The sequence below is a fragment of the Lepidochelys kempii genome, chromosome 26 (genome assembly GCF_965140285.1).
Source record: "Lepidochelys kempii isolate rLepKem1 chromosome 26, rLepKem1.hap1, whole genome shotgun sequence".
In the NCBI taxonomy this organism is placed as follows: Eukaryota; Metazoa; Chordata; order Testudines; family Cheloniidae; genus Lepidochelys; species Lepidochelys kempii.
Genome location: NC_136405.1, coordinates 5,805,031 through 5,819,955, shown reverse-complemented (window position 1 = coordinate 5,819,955; position 14,925 = coordinate 5,805,031). Strand labels below are relative to the sequence as shown.

Below are 14,925 nucleotides of genomic sequence, written 5' to 3'. Positions count from 1 at the left end.
TAAGATTCGCGATGTGATGGAGAGACTGCCGAGACTCATCAAGCCCTCGGATCGCTACCCCTTCCTGCTTCTCCACGTGGGCACCAATGATACTGCGAATAATGACCCTGAGCAGATCACTGAGGGCTACGTGGCTCTGGGAAGAAGGATAAAGGAGTTTGAGGCGGAAGTGGTGTTCTTGTCCATCCTCCCCGTGGAAGGAAAAGGCCTGGGTAGAGACCGTCGAATTGTGGAAGTCAACGAATGGCTACGCAGGTGGTGTCGGAGAGAAGGCTTTGGATTCTTTGACCATGGGATGGTGTTCCAAGAAGGAGGAGTGCTAGGCAGAGACGGGCTCCACCTAACGAAGAGAGGGAAGAGCATCTTCGCGAGCAGGCTGGCTAACCTAGTGAGGAGGGCTTTAAACTAGGTTCACCGAGGGAAGGAGACCAAAGCCCTGAGGTAAGTGGGGAAGTGGGATACCGGGAGGAAGCATGAGCAGAAGCGTGTGAGTGGGGAGGGCTCCTGCCTCATACTGAGAAAGAGGGGCAATCAGCGGGTTATCTCAAGTGCCTATACACAAATGCACAAAGCCTGGGAAACAAGCAGGGAGAACTGGAAGTCCTGGCAAAGTCAAGGAATTATGACGTGATTGGAATAACAGAGACTTGGTGGGATAACTCACATGACTGGAGTACTGTCATGGATGGTTATAAACTGTTCAGGAAGGACAGGCAGGGCAGGAAAGGTGGGGGAGTTGCACTATATGTAAGAGCAGTATGACTGCTCAGAGCTCCGGTATGAAACTGCAGAAAAACCTGAGTGTCTCTGGATTAAGTTTAGAAGTGTGAGCAACAAGGGTGATGTCGTGGTGGGAGTCTGCTATAGACCACCGGACCAGGGGGATGAGATGGACGAGGCTTTCTTCCGGCAACTCGCAAAAGCTACTAGATCGCACTCCCTGGTTCTCATGGGCAACCTCAATCACCCTGATATCTGCTGGGAGAGCAATACAGCGGTGCACAGACAATCCAGGAAGTTTTTGGAAAGTGTAGGGGACAATTTCCTGCTGCAAGTGCTGGAGGAACCAACTAGGGGCAGAGCTCTTCTTGACCTGCTGCTCACAAACCGGGATGAATTAGTAGGGGAAGCAAAAGTGGATGGGAACCTGGGAGGCAGTGACCATGAGATGGTCGAGTTCAGGATCCTGACACAAGGAGGAAAGGAAAGCAGCAGAATAGGACCCTGGACTTCAGAAAAGCAGACTTTGACTCCCTCAGGGAACTGATGGGCAGGATCCCCTGGGAGAACAACATGAAGGGGAAAAGAGTCCAGGAGAGCTGGCTTTATTTTAAAGAATCCTTATTGACGTTATAGGGACAAACCATCCCGATGTGTAGAAAGAATAGTAAATATGGCAGGCGACCAGCTTGGCTTAACAGTGAAATCCTTGCTGATCTTAAACACAAAAAAGAAGCTTACAAGAAGTGGAAGATTGGACAAATGACCACGGATGAGTATAAAAATATTGCTCGGGCATGTAGGAATGATATCAGGAGGGCCAAATCGCACCTGGAGTTGCAGCTAGCCAGAGATGTTAAGAGTAACAAGAAGGGTTTCTTCAGGTATGTTGGCAACAAGAAGAAAGCCAAGGAAAGTGTGGGCCCCTTACTGAATGAGGGAGGCAACCTAGTGACGGAGGATGTGGAAAAAGCTAATGTACTCAATGCTTTTTTTGCCTCTGTCTTCACGAACAAGGTCAGCTCCCAGACTGCTGCACTGGGCAGCACAGCATGGGGAGGAGGTGACCAGCCCTCTGTGGAGAAAGAAGTGGTTTGGGACTATTTAGAAAAGCTGGACGTGCACAAGTCCATGGGGCCGGATGTGTTGCATCCGAGAGTGCTGAAGGAGTTGGCGGATGTGATTGCAGAGTCATTGTCCATTATTTTTGAAAACTCATGGCGATCCGGGGAAGTCCCAGACGACTGGAAAAAGGCTAATGTAGTGCCCATCTTTAAAAAAGGGAAGAAGGAGGATCCTGGGAACTACAGGCCAGTCAGTCTCACCTCAGTCCCTGGAAAAATCATGGAGCAGGTCCTCAAGGAATCAATTCTGAAGCACTTAGAGGAGAGGAAAGTGATCAGGAACAATCACACAGATTCACCAAGGGCAAGTCATGCCTGACTAATCTAATTGCCTTCTATGACGAGATAACTGGTTCTGTGGATGAAGGGAAAGCAGTGGACGTGTTGTTCCTTGACTTTAGCAAAGCTTTTAACACTGTCTCCCACAGTATTCTTGTCAGCAAGTTAAAGAAGTATGGGCTGGATGAATGCACTATAAGGTGGGTAGAAAGTTGGCTAGATTGTCGGGCTCAACGGGTAGTGATCAATGGCTCCATGTCTAGTTGGCAGCCAGTATCAAGAGGAGTGCCCCAAGGGTCGGTCCTGGGGCCGCTTTTGTTCAATATCTTCATAAATGATCTGGAGGATGGTGTGGATTGCACCCTCAGCAAGTTTGCAGATGACACTAAACTGGGAGGAGAGGTAGATACGCTGGAGGGTAAGGATAGGATACAGAGGGACCTAGACAAATTAGAGGATTGGGCCAAAAGAAATCTGATGAGGTTCAACAAGGACCAAGTGCAGAGTCCTGCACTTAGTCCAGAAGAACCCAATGCACCGCTACAGACTAGGGACCAAATGGCTCGGCAGCAGTTCTGCAGAAAAGGACCTAGGGGTTACAGTGGATGAGAAGCTGGATATGAGTCAACAGTGGGCCCTTGTTGCCAAGAAGGCCAAGGGCATTTTGGGATGTATAAGTAGGGGCATTGCCAGCAGATCGAGGGACGTGATCGTTCCCCTCTATTTGACATTGGTGAGGCCTCATCTGGAGTACTGTGTCCAGTTTTGGGCCCCGCACTACAAGAAGGATGTGGAAAAATTGGAGAGAGTCCAGCGGAGGGCAACAAAAATGATTAGGGGACTGGAACACATGAGTTATGAGGAGAGGCTGAGCGAACTGGGATTGTTTAGTCTACAGAAGAGAAGAATGAGGGGGGATTTGATAGCTGCTTTCAACTACCTGAAAGGTGGTTCCAAAGAGGATGGATCTAGACTATTCTCAGTGGTAGCGGATGACAGGACAAGGAGTAATGGTCTCAAGTTGCCGTGGGGGAGGTTTAGGTTGGATATTAGGAAAAACTTTTTCACTAGGAGGGTGGTGAAACACTGGAATGCGTTACCTACGGAGGTGGTGGAATCTCCTTCCTTAGAAGTTTTTAAGGTCAGGCTTGACAAAGCCCTGGCTGGGATGATTTAATTGGGGATTGGTTCTGCTTTGAGCAGGGGGTTGGACTAGATGAGCTCCTGAGGTCCCTTCCAACCCTGATATTCTATGATTCTGTGAGTTGCCACAGATCTGTCCCCAGGTCTGTGGGAAGGGCTTAGGCACTGGGATTATGCTGTGTCCATAGCTCTGCCCTGGGACCCCTGACTGGTTCATAGGAAGAGATTTTCCAGAGTGATTTTCGATGCCCAATTCAAGATGTCTTAAAGGGGTCATGTCACCAGAGGGCGGGTGCTCAGCACTGTCTGAAAGTCAGGCCCCTTTGGATGGTTTTGGGCCGGGCACCTGAGAACAGAGGTATCCCCAAGGGTTAATCACTTTCCAGAATCTCAGCCAGAACGGACCATGGGGCCCACTTTGTGTGAGCCACGATGGTGCACGAGGTAGGAGAAACTGCAGATGGAGAAAACCCGTTAGCTCCCGACTGGTCCATTGCCTCCGGGGCCCATGGCAGGCCTGTCCCCTCCACCCTATTTCCCAGCACTTTGCCTAGCCCAGCTAGTACTGTTCCAAGCAACGGGGCGTCTGCTCGTCTCTTTGGGGAGAGTCTCCCCACAGCCTCATAGATCCCCCTAGCAGGGAGACAGCAAGACTGGAGGACAGATCCCCAGGAACTCCGGGGGGAACGTGAATGGTTAAACAGCTTCCCTGAGGTGCCTGTGGGAACTGGCCCTGAGCTGGGGTACCTTTGTCTTATCCCAAACAGACGCGCAGCCTGCAAATATTGTTAGTGGAGCCATGCCAGAGGCGGCTGCCCCTTTTTCAGTCTGACTCAGTACTAGCAGCTGAGTTAACAGTGGGGCAGCCTGCGGGGCTGATGACCCCTACCTCTCAGCAGGACGGGCGGTAGGGTCCATGCAATCCTTCAGCGCTGGCCAGGCCATTCTGTTTATCTTTGGTGCGAGGCGGGGAGGATGAAAGAAAGGCAGGAGAACAGGGCTGGGGAGCCCTGCTGTTAGGGTTGCACCAAATGGCTCCTGTGCTCAAGTCACTAGTTAAGGGCCTGTGGTGAACAGAGCTAGAACAGGAGGGTCTGTGATTTGTAAGTGACGCAGAAAGAGAATCCCGGAGACAGGGAAGTGTCCTTCCTACCTGTGGCTCTCAGCGCTAAACCAGTGAGCTTTTTGGGGGCAGGGATTATCCCTTTGTTCTGCGTTCGTACATCACCCAGCACAATGGGTCTTGGTCCAGGGCCTGGGCTCCTTGGAGCTATGGATACTACAAATAATCCAGATGCTTGATATCATAAAATGGATGTCGGGGGAGGGAAGGGAATTAAACCTCTTAGGTACCTTCTATATCTAGCTCCTTTTAAGAGAACTACAACACAGGCCTTGCCAGAGACAACCAGGACATGAATAATAAGCCTCTGTGCTTCCCATCACACAAGCTCAAAGCACTGCGTGAAGACGGGCCAGTGTCGCGATACCCATTCCCAGACTGAGTCACACAGGTGACATGACTCACCCAACGTCACACACTATAGCAGTGGCAGAGCCGGGAACTTGGGGCCTCCTAACTCTCAGGCCCGTGCCCTACGATTGAGTCAAGCTCTCCCTTCTAACAGCATCCTGCAGCCAGGCATTCCCCAGTAACGAATACCGGGCTAACGATACAGGATGGCGTTTTCAAAGGGGCTTTCAGGGAGCAGGGCTCCCAACTCCCATTGACTTTCCCATCAGGACCCTTTGAAAATTCCAGTCCATGATCCCCTCTTCTCAAGGGGCCCTGGCTCAAGCCATCCCCTGCCAGCTGATCCCTTCTGCTTTGGGGACTCTCCCTCCATTTCATTATGCAGCACGACATGCGGTACTACCTCCCGGAAATCATTTAGAAATGTGACCTCGGGGACCACCCCAGCATCAGCGGCTCAGCAGATGGGGCAGAAACATCCCTCTGCTTTGGGGCTGGGAGGCACTTAGTAATCTTACCAAATAACGGTAACTATGAAAGACTTTGGCAACCCCACTCTTCTCCGACCCCCCCGTGTGCGGAGGCATCTAAAGGAAGCACCTGGAAGGGACCAGAGTAAAGAGCTCTGGCAGCTGAGCAGTTCCTACCGCTCTTAAGGTGCTACTGTACCTGAGGTGTTGGTGGCTGTTTTCTCGATGGTGCGGCGTTTGAGGTCCACGAGTCGGTCCACTTGGAATAACCTGAGATCCTCCTCGTCCAATGCGATGTCTCCCAGAAAGGCAGCTGGAAAAGGGGACAGGCCGGTTATGGGACAGAAATCGTCAGGTTTTAATTTTGCTGCCCTCCCAGGGTAGGCGTTTTATAAGGGGAACCCTGGAGTTTGCAGTCATGGGATATTATTCAAGCTGACAGCTTGGGAAGAGTCAAGAAAAAGATCAGATACTCAGGGCTGGGTTTTCAAATGTCCTGCAGCCACTGCTGGGCCAGATTTTCAAGAGCTCAGCTGCCATTGCAAAGCTTACGGGTGAAATTTCCCAGTACGTGGCGTTTTGCAGCACTTATGTCCCACTGAAGGTAAAAAACGGGGACTTTCAGGGTTTCAGTGATGCACAGGGTTTGTTCTGGCCCTCTGTCACCAGGAAGGCCAAGACCAGCACCTAGCTGCCAGAGCAATCAATGTTCTAGAAACGGGACTTTGGGGTCTTGGTTCCAGGGTCCCGTATGGTACCATAATCATAGCCCAAGCAGAAGGGGCAGGAGAGTAATGGACAACTGGTGACAACTTGTAGGTATCATAAGACTCCAGCGCTGCCAGCTCTTGTGATTCTGTCACGGAGTCTCACGATGTTTGGTGTGTTTCTCAAGGCACTTTCTGACCACAGACGAACATGGTTAGGTGAGAATCTCCACTTTCATTAAAAAAAAAAAAAAAAGGAGGAAGTTTCTAGCACTTATGGTTGCCGAGAAAAGCTTGGAACCAGGGCCCAAAGGCACTCTAAAGGCCCAGAAATGAGGAGATAAAGAAAAAGAACCCAACAGTTGCTGGGTTTCCTCCCCCCTCCACCCCATATCTCATGATTTGTAAGCCAGTCCCATGATTTTTGGGACACAACTCATGCTTTATAAAGGCTTGGCATTAGCGATACTGCCAGTGTATATTTATTCCCCAGGATTATTATTTCAGAACATTCCACCGGACCTTCTGAAAAGAGCAAGGAGGCAGGGCAAAAGACTGGAGACCCGATTCTCTATTGCCCTGTGCAGCCATATTTACACCAGCACAACAGGGTGTCAAATGCTACCCTTCGGAACTGGCATCTTACAGTCACTTGGCACTGGTGCAGATGACTGCACAAAGTGGACAATGCAGGATCAGGCCCCTGGACGTGCAGCTCAGAGGGTGCCTCATGGATACAGAGATTCCAGGGCCAGACAGGAACACTGCGATAAATCACAGGGCAGAGAATTCCACTCCGTAGCTCGGTGAGTTAGGAGCCCAGTGCACACGCTCTAGTCTGTTGGGTTCTCATTGCCGCCAGTAAACCGAGCTCAGATCAACCGTATTTCCTTTGCCGCACAGCAGCTGCAGAGTGCCCTGCAGGTTTGGGTCGGGGCACATTTGCCAGCTCACAAGGGACACTGATAATCATTGTAAACGAATGAGGGCGGGTGGGGGGACAGTATTTGGTGCCCCGGGACCTGCCCATGGATTTTCTTGTGCACAGGCACCTCAGCCCATGTCACAATCCCAGATAACTGACCTCAGAAAACACACTACTGGGGCAAAGTGCGGCTCCAATCCAGGGATAACTAAGGCAGATTCTCTCTCCGTTTCTCCTCTTGCCCAGCCTCCCCTGAATCCCAGGACAGGAAAGGTGAGGAGTTAATCTCCACCTCAAATGCACCTCCGAAAGAATGCAGCTGGCTTTTCCCTCTCCTTCCTTCCCTCCCACTCCCTTTTTAAAAATAAAAACACAGTGCGTGCAGGGAAAGCAGCAACAAAGAAGACTGATGAAGCTGGAGCACCCACTGGTGCTCTGTGCCCCACCATTGTGCCGGTTCACCAGCTTTGCTGGCAGCAGTGACGCTCAGACATCTGGTTTGGATACAACAGGCCTCGGGACATTTTTTAATAAATTATTATTACACACATTGTTTTAACCTAGAGCTTCTTCTGCAAGTTCCCTCTTTGCACCCTCCTTTTTCTTTGTGTCTCCACACACACGCTAGTCTACGGCCAAGGGATACTCAAATAACCTCAGCTTCCTCTGCCAAAGAGAATATAAACCATATGGTACAACCGAGAGATCACTGGTGCAAACACGGCCTCTGCCTCCCTCCTTCCCCACAGCGAGCCTGGATTCAGCTCCTTCGCACGATGGCCGCTGCAGACAGCAGACCCAGAGTCACAACGGAGGCCCTCAGAGGATGGGATGGGGGCCCTGTGCCTGATTTGCCAGCCTGGGGGAGGGGGTCCAACATTCAAAGGGTAGATGGGGCTCAAGCTGCAAAGTCTGGATTCAGATTTTACTCACATTTTAAGTTTGGAGCTAAGTTTGGGGCTGTCCTGGTATAAAGATTAGTGGCCCAAGTGCATTGTTCAGATCTGGGATCTGATCCAGTGGTTTGGTTCGGGGCCATCAGGAGGGCTGCAAGCCAACCCCTGAGCTTGCGGCGCGGCCCTCATTCAGGCAAATCTCACTACAACCACTGGGAGCGTCACCTGGGTAAGGAAGGCCCAGAAGATTTCTCCCCATGTGTCCAATGAAATTCACCCCTGAGCAGAGTACCCACAAGGCTAGGCACCACTTTAGTCCTACTTAAGCCCTCAGATTGGGCCTCGTACATAGACCTAGTCCTGGCCCAGTACACGGTGTATGTGTGGAATTTGACCCTCAGAGAAGACGGAGTAGCCATCCTCCTGGTTACAAGGGCAATTCTACAGCAACAAGCTCTCCAAGTATCACAGTAGAGCTCTGCGTAGTTAAGAACCACACTGCGCCATGCAAGCAGATAATGCCAGTCAATCCTCTGTGTAAAACACACCTAGATTGGAAGCCATAGCTATGTGATGGAACAGTCCCAGAACGTGACAGCAGATTTTGGGATGCACAGAATGGGGACACCTAGTGCATGTGGTAGGAGAAAGGAGATGAGGGAATCCCAGTATCCAGCTTCTGAAATCCCATTATTACTATTAATCATGTTTATTACAGTAGCGCCTAGGGACCAACCAAGAATGGGGCCCCATTGTGCTGGGCATGGTCAAACACAGTACCAGGAAGTCCTTGCCCAGAGCAGCCTACAATTTAAATAGACCAGGAGCCAGTTCAGAATTATCCTTCTTGTGTTTAAAACCCTTCATGGATTCGTTTCCACTGTTATCACACACCTGGTCCTTCTCTCTGCTCCTCTCGCTCCCCTTGGCCAGCTCTGGCTTCCTTCCTATTCCATCAAGCAGACTTGCCCCACCACCAATGTTCCCTCTAATTTTTGAAAGGCCGTATGTGCAAAAAATGTCTTCTGTGCAAATTGTTGTGCTTCTGTGCAAATTTTTGTGCACGCGGTGTTTTGTCAGGCGCGCGGGCATGTGTGCAGCTTAGAGGGAACAGTGCCCACAGCCATTTGACTGGATAATACATACCCTGGGTCTGCACTTCTGCGCTAGTGAGTGACTGGCTACTGATTGCTGGAATCACCAGGGTAAACAAAGCCTGTGCTGTATGCTGCATACAGGGGGACCATGGGAGCAACCTAATCTTTAAAGGACATAACTTGCATTGCCACAGAGGGAAAAAAACAGTGCTAAAAAGAAACAGGATGGTTTCTGGCCAAAGGAGGCTGAGAAAGAATACCCCAGACTTAACAATTGGCTTGGAAGACGGCTTTTTCCTCCTCCCTCCATTTCCTTCCCCTGGAAAAGACATCTAAGCTCTCCTCTTTGCTGTGTAGATGGAATCCACATGCAAACCCTAGGCGGCTGCATCTTAGAGATACACCATCAACACTCAACCAGCCAGCCCTGGGATGGCGATTCAGCTCAGTTACAGGAATTTGGCTCAACTGTCTGCCTTGGTGGCCAGACTTTCACTGAAACACCCTGTGCAGGTCTGGAGAGGGGGATTAGGTCATTTATCCTGTTCCTATAAGAGCCCAGTGGCGAAAGACGTATGTAGATTGCAGGCTCTTTGGGGCAGGGACCATCCATCCCTCTGTTCTATGTTTGCACAGTGCCTAGCACCACGGGCCAGGTCCATGAACGGGGAGCTGCAGACTGCATGAGGCAATGTCTTGCCCTTCCTTCTACAATGCAATCAATGGGCAGCCACAGTCCATGTTAGAATCATTGAAAGGGAAAGCAGCCAGCACAGTGGAATGAGGAGGACAGAATCATAGGACTTCATGAAATAAGCCACCTCCTTCTGCATTTCTAGCTCACCAACATTTTCTGGCACCAAGGAAAAGATGGAGGAGAGAGTAATAATAATGAAAAGGAAGGTGACAGGATCAGTTAACACGTAAGGAAAGGTGATGCCCAGTCCCTGCTTTGATGCAATTGAACATCTTTAATTATGTCTTTAATTATGAAAATGAGACAGGACAATTAGAGTAACTGGAGAAAACTAAAAGCCTTCTGAATATTGAGCTAGAATCAGATCCTGACCCAGAAATGAATGTGGTACCTGCCCCCCTTTTACAATGGCTGAACCAAGCCCCCCGCTCTGAACAAAACTTGGAGACCTTTGGCTCTGGACCTCATGGTTCAGGCCTGTCTCTAGTGATCACAGCTTTGACCAGACACAGAACAATGATGTTCTACACGACCACGTTTCCACTACCACTTATGTCAGCAAAACTTATGCTGCTCAGGGGTGTGAAACACACACACACACGCATGCCACGAGCAACATACGTTTCAATGTCAGAAGTGGCCGTGTGGACAGCGCTATGTCGGTGGGAGAGCTGCTACCGCCGCTCACTGGGGCGGTTGAATTATGTCAACAGGAGAGCTCTCTCCCATCGGCATAGAGCGGCTACACGAGAGATCTTACCGCAGCGCCGGTGCTGTGAAGTCTCCAGTATCTCAACACAGTTCCCCCAGAAGGGTGGGTTTTCTCCCTAGTTTACAGCAGAGCAGAACGAGACACACAAAGGGTGACTTGCCAGAGTCACAGAGCAGGCCTGGGGTGAAGAACTCAAGTGTCTGGGCTCCCAGTCTGGCACTCTACCCACTGTGTCACACTGCCTCATGCAGCTAGAAGAAGGAACCCGGCTACGAACTGTACAATATTTGGATTGACTATCCATTTATGTGGGCAAGGAGGCAATGGAGTAGTGCAAAAATAATAATAATAATAATTACAAGATAATAAAAAAGAATACAGCTTTTAGGGAACATGTCAAAACCTGCAAGGGGAAGATGAGGGATTGCAGAAGTTCTGACTCTCAAATACAAATACCCTCACTTAGGTAGTGCCAAGAATCATAGTATATTAGGGTTGGAAGAGACCTCAGGAGGTCATCTAGTCCAATCCCCTGCTAAAAGCAGGGCCAACCCCAACAAAATCATCCCAGCCAAGGTTTTGTCAAACTGGGCCTTAAAAACCTCTAAGGAAGGAGATTCCACCACTTCCTTAGGTAACCCATTCCAGTGCTTCACCACCCTCCTAGTGTAATAGCGTTTCCCAATATCCAACCTAGACCTCCCGCACTGCAACTTGAGACCATTGCTTCCTGTTCTGTCATCTGCCACCACTGAGAACAGCCGAGCTCCATTCTCTTTGGAACCCCCCTTCAGGTAGTCGGAGGCTGCTATCAAATCCCCCCTCACTCTTCTCTTCTGCAGACTAAATAATCCCAGTTCCCTCAGCCTCTCCTCGTAAATCATGTGCCCCAGCCCCTGAATCATTTTTGTTGCCCTCCACTGGACTCTCTCCAATTTGTCCACATCCCTTCTGTAGTGGGGGGACCAAAACTGGATGCAGTACTCCAGGTGTGGCCTCACCAGTGCCCAATAGAGGGGAATAATCACTTCCCCCGATCTGCTGGCAATGCTCCTACTAATGCAGCCCAACATGCCAGTAGCCTTCCCAGCTACAAGGGCACACTGTTGACTCATATCCAGCTTCTCGTCCACTGTAATCCCCAGGTCCTTTTCTGCGAAAGAACAGTACAGAAAGCCAAGGGAAAGTAAACTCGCTGAAGGAGCTGCAAGGCTATGAATGCAGCCAAGAGATATAAATTAAGAGGATGTATAGAAGCCATGTGGGGAGACTTATGGTACGTGCAAGACCTGGGTAATGAAACTGCAAGTCTTTAGAGCCAGATTCTCAGCCTCATTCCATTATCTTCAATAACTGACAAATACATGCATCTCCTCTGAAAAGTGGCTGATGCTTTCAACCGAGCAATGCTGATTTATTGCAGGTAAGGATCTGGCTCATTGAAGCTGGGTGTATCTCTAAATGAAGGTGGCTTTATGTGTTTTTAAGAGGCAATGTATTTTAATAGCCACGTGGGTGGAGAACACAATTTTCTGCAGCAAAGGGATCGCTGGCGAAGGGAATCAACACAGACAAAATGCACACTTAGGATTTGGAAAAGTTCCATCTTCCCCCCCACGCGGCAGCAACAAAACAAAACAAAAACAGAACATATTGGCCACTGCAACAAGGTGGCAACAATGCCCATCAGAGGAATAGACAGTCTAAGATCTGCCCTCTTGACCAAGCTCCTAAAGCCTCCAGCAGGAAATGGGAAACCAATAATTATTTGTATATTTTTTAAATATTTGGCAAAACCAAGGCAGCAAAGTATCACTTGTGAGCTCCTGCCAGCAGCGCTTTCAAAGAGCTCAGCTACACATGTACCAACACGACTGCAGTGCATCATGGGTGACTTGCACGGGAGGATCACTGTAGGTCAGGGAACGTGTCAGGGAATGCTGGAGAGAAGGACTCTGGCTCTATGTAGGCTAGCTCTTTTCCCGCCATTATCACCAGATCAGCTCCAGCCCTCAGTGTTTTTACTGGCATGTTGTCTAACTCTGTTCAGCGCAAGCCTAAGTGACGTGGGGGTTAAAAAGTCTGTAGTCATTGGCACCACTAGCAGAGTTGGACAGATACTGGGATAGACCCAAAGAGGCAGAAGTATTTAGACCAGGGGACTAGGAATCAGGATTCCTGGGTTCTATCCCTGACTCTGAGAGGGGACTGTGGTCTTGTGCCTAGAGCAGCTAAGTGGGAATCAGGACACCTGGGTTCCTTTGGCTGAGAGCAAGTGGTGTTTACTGAGGTACAGGAGGCTACTGGGTGTCAGGACCCCTGGGTTCTATTCCCAGGTTGCCATTGACTTTCTGAGTGCCCTTGGGCTAGGGCCAAAGCCTGCTTCTGTTAAAGCCAATGAGAGTTTTACCATTGTCGCAACGGGCGCAGGATCAACATCCCAACTCGCTTACTTCCCTGTGCCATCTCTTTCCTTCATCTGCAAAGTGGGTTATGATGATACTCATCTATCCTGCAGAGGGTTGTGGGATTGAATTAATTATTGTTTGAAAAGTGCTTTGAGATGGGTAGAGGGGTACTGTCACACCGGGCTAAAGGGGTATTAGAAACTAACAGAGCTGGTCAGATAATGGCAAGGATTTTCCAAGAAAAATTTCAGAACAAAATAAAACATTTTTTAAAAAAAATTTCATGACTGTTTTTCAGTTTTTAATCATTTTCAACGTCCAATATATATAATTTTTTCATTGAGAAAAAACCCAGAAAGTGTCACAAGAACAAACCTTTTTTCTATTCTAAAAAAAGGCAGTTTTCATCAAAAATCTTTTTTCAAGCAAAAGATTTCAATGAATGCCATAAAATGATCCACTGGAGTTTCCGCTGCCACATCACAGACAATGGAGTGAAGGAGCGTTCAACCCATTTGCAAAGATTCCCAAGACACTTTTAATTTCTCTGACAGCATTGGCTGTAATTGATACAATGTTCTTGTGACTTGTTTATCCCCAATTAGCATAATGGCTGTTGCTGTCTGATGTTTGCAGTTCATGAGTGATAGCAGATTAGCAAGCAGAGCGCTCCCTGTAAATTACCCTCTCTGCAATGCAAGGGGGAAGCGGAGAATTTTAACAGCCTTCAACCAGCACTAGACCCCAAAGCTCAAGCAGATGGCAGGACATGGCAGTACAGACTGTGGGGTCACAAGCAAGAGCTGTGAAGGGAAGAGAAAACTGATCTCCAGGCCAGCTCCTCCCCTCATCCTGCTGTCAGATGGAGGAAACTGGTTTAGCGCACAGGTTGCAAGTCTCTGCAGGGATTCTAGTAGCGACTGGTGTCTGAACAAACAGGGAACGGGCTTCCCATGTCCCAGTATGTGGCTGATGGGGCCAAACTCGCCATTTTCTCATGAGCCTTGTGACATTTGGTGTTTTTCTTTGAGTCCCAGCTCCTGGAGTCATGTGAATACCTGAGAATGGCAGCTTCCATTGTTTAAAAAAAAGTTTCTAGCCCTCATGGCTGGTGAATTAGGAGACCAGAGGTCTATCCCTGGTTCTGCTTCTGACTTGCTGCATGACCTTGGGCAACTCCGCTCACCTTTCACCCATTATCTGTCTTGCGTATTTAGACTATAAACTCTTCTGGATGGGGCTGTCTCTCACCAGGTGTTTGTACAGCAGCTAGCACAATGGTGCCCTGATCTTGGTTGTGGCCTCTAGACCAGGGGGAGTCAATTATTTTTGTCTCGGTCCAAATTTCTTGGTCAAGGTATAGTCAAGGTCCAGAATCCGGAGAAAATAATAAAAAACAACAGTAATGCTAATACTAATAATGAGTAAATAAAAAGATTTTGGGGTCCATTCAAAAGCATCTGCTGATCTGGATTTGGCCAACGGTCCCACTTATTGACCAACCCTGCTCTAGACGCTACTGCTATATAAATAATCTATTTCAGGGTTTTATCACCACAGTATCCGAGCACAAGCCATTACAATGGCAGCATGTTGCGCTCAGTTTGCGCTCGTGTATATGACACCACAAGATGCAAGGCACAGGTGGGTCAGACCCAGGGCCCCCACCCGGAAGAGTTTACAATATAATTCAGAAGCTCAGCCACTGACAATGAACCGTGTTGTTTTACACACTGAGGTGACCCCGTGTGAACCAGTGGAGCTATTTCAAGATAGACAAGCTGACACACTCCTGGGTTGAACCATTCCTGGACAGGTTTGGGAATGGCCTGCGTATTTCTCCAAATTGATCTTACATGGACATGTCGATTTGTTGGTTTTTTGTATGGTGACAAAGTTCCTCCATATGCTGAGTATACACCATAAACCACAACAGCTGGGCTGCCTTATATTTGCTAATGATCTCCCTGGGATCAAGACAGCATAATCTGCTAGAAGTCTCTGAGACGGCTTATAGAAGTCAGGAGTGCAGGAGATGCCTGGCTATGAACAGAAGAGGTTTCTCACATTTTTGCAGGAAGACAGTGGTAGGCAGACGGTTAGGTGAACGGCAGCCTTGGAAGATGCAACACTTTAATTTTAAGCACCATGCACCCAAATACACATATTAGTCTGGCAAGGAGGTGGGGTAGATGTCTCAGGGGAATGGTGATCATATGTGGGGGCCTTTCACCTCTAAGGCACACCCAGCTCAGACCAGCAGTCACCGAAAG

At 49.1% G+C, this 14,925-nt stretch overlaps 1 protein-coding gene across 7 annotated transcripts in view; it reads right to left on the bottom strand.

Moving 5' to 3' along the window:
- Positions 1–14,925, bottom strand: part of BMP1 (bone morphogenetic protein 1) — an 85,380-nt gene that overhangs the window by 45,992 nt on the left and 24,463 nt on the right. For all 7 annotated transcript variants that reach the window (XM_073325416.2, XM_073325412.2, XM_073325413.2 and 4 more), the window contains one exon: positions 5,410–5,523. In XM_073325416.2, the coding sequence (XP_073181517.1) occupies positions 5,410–5,523 (114 nt within the window). The remainder of the gene's footprint in view (positions 1–5,409; positions 5,524–14,925) is intronic.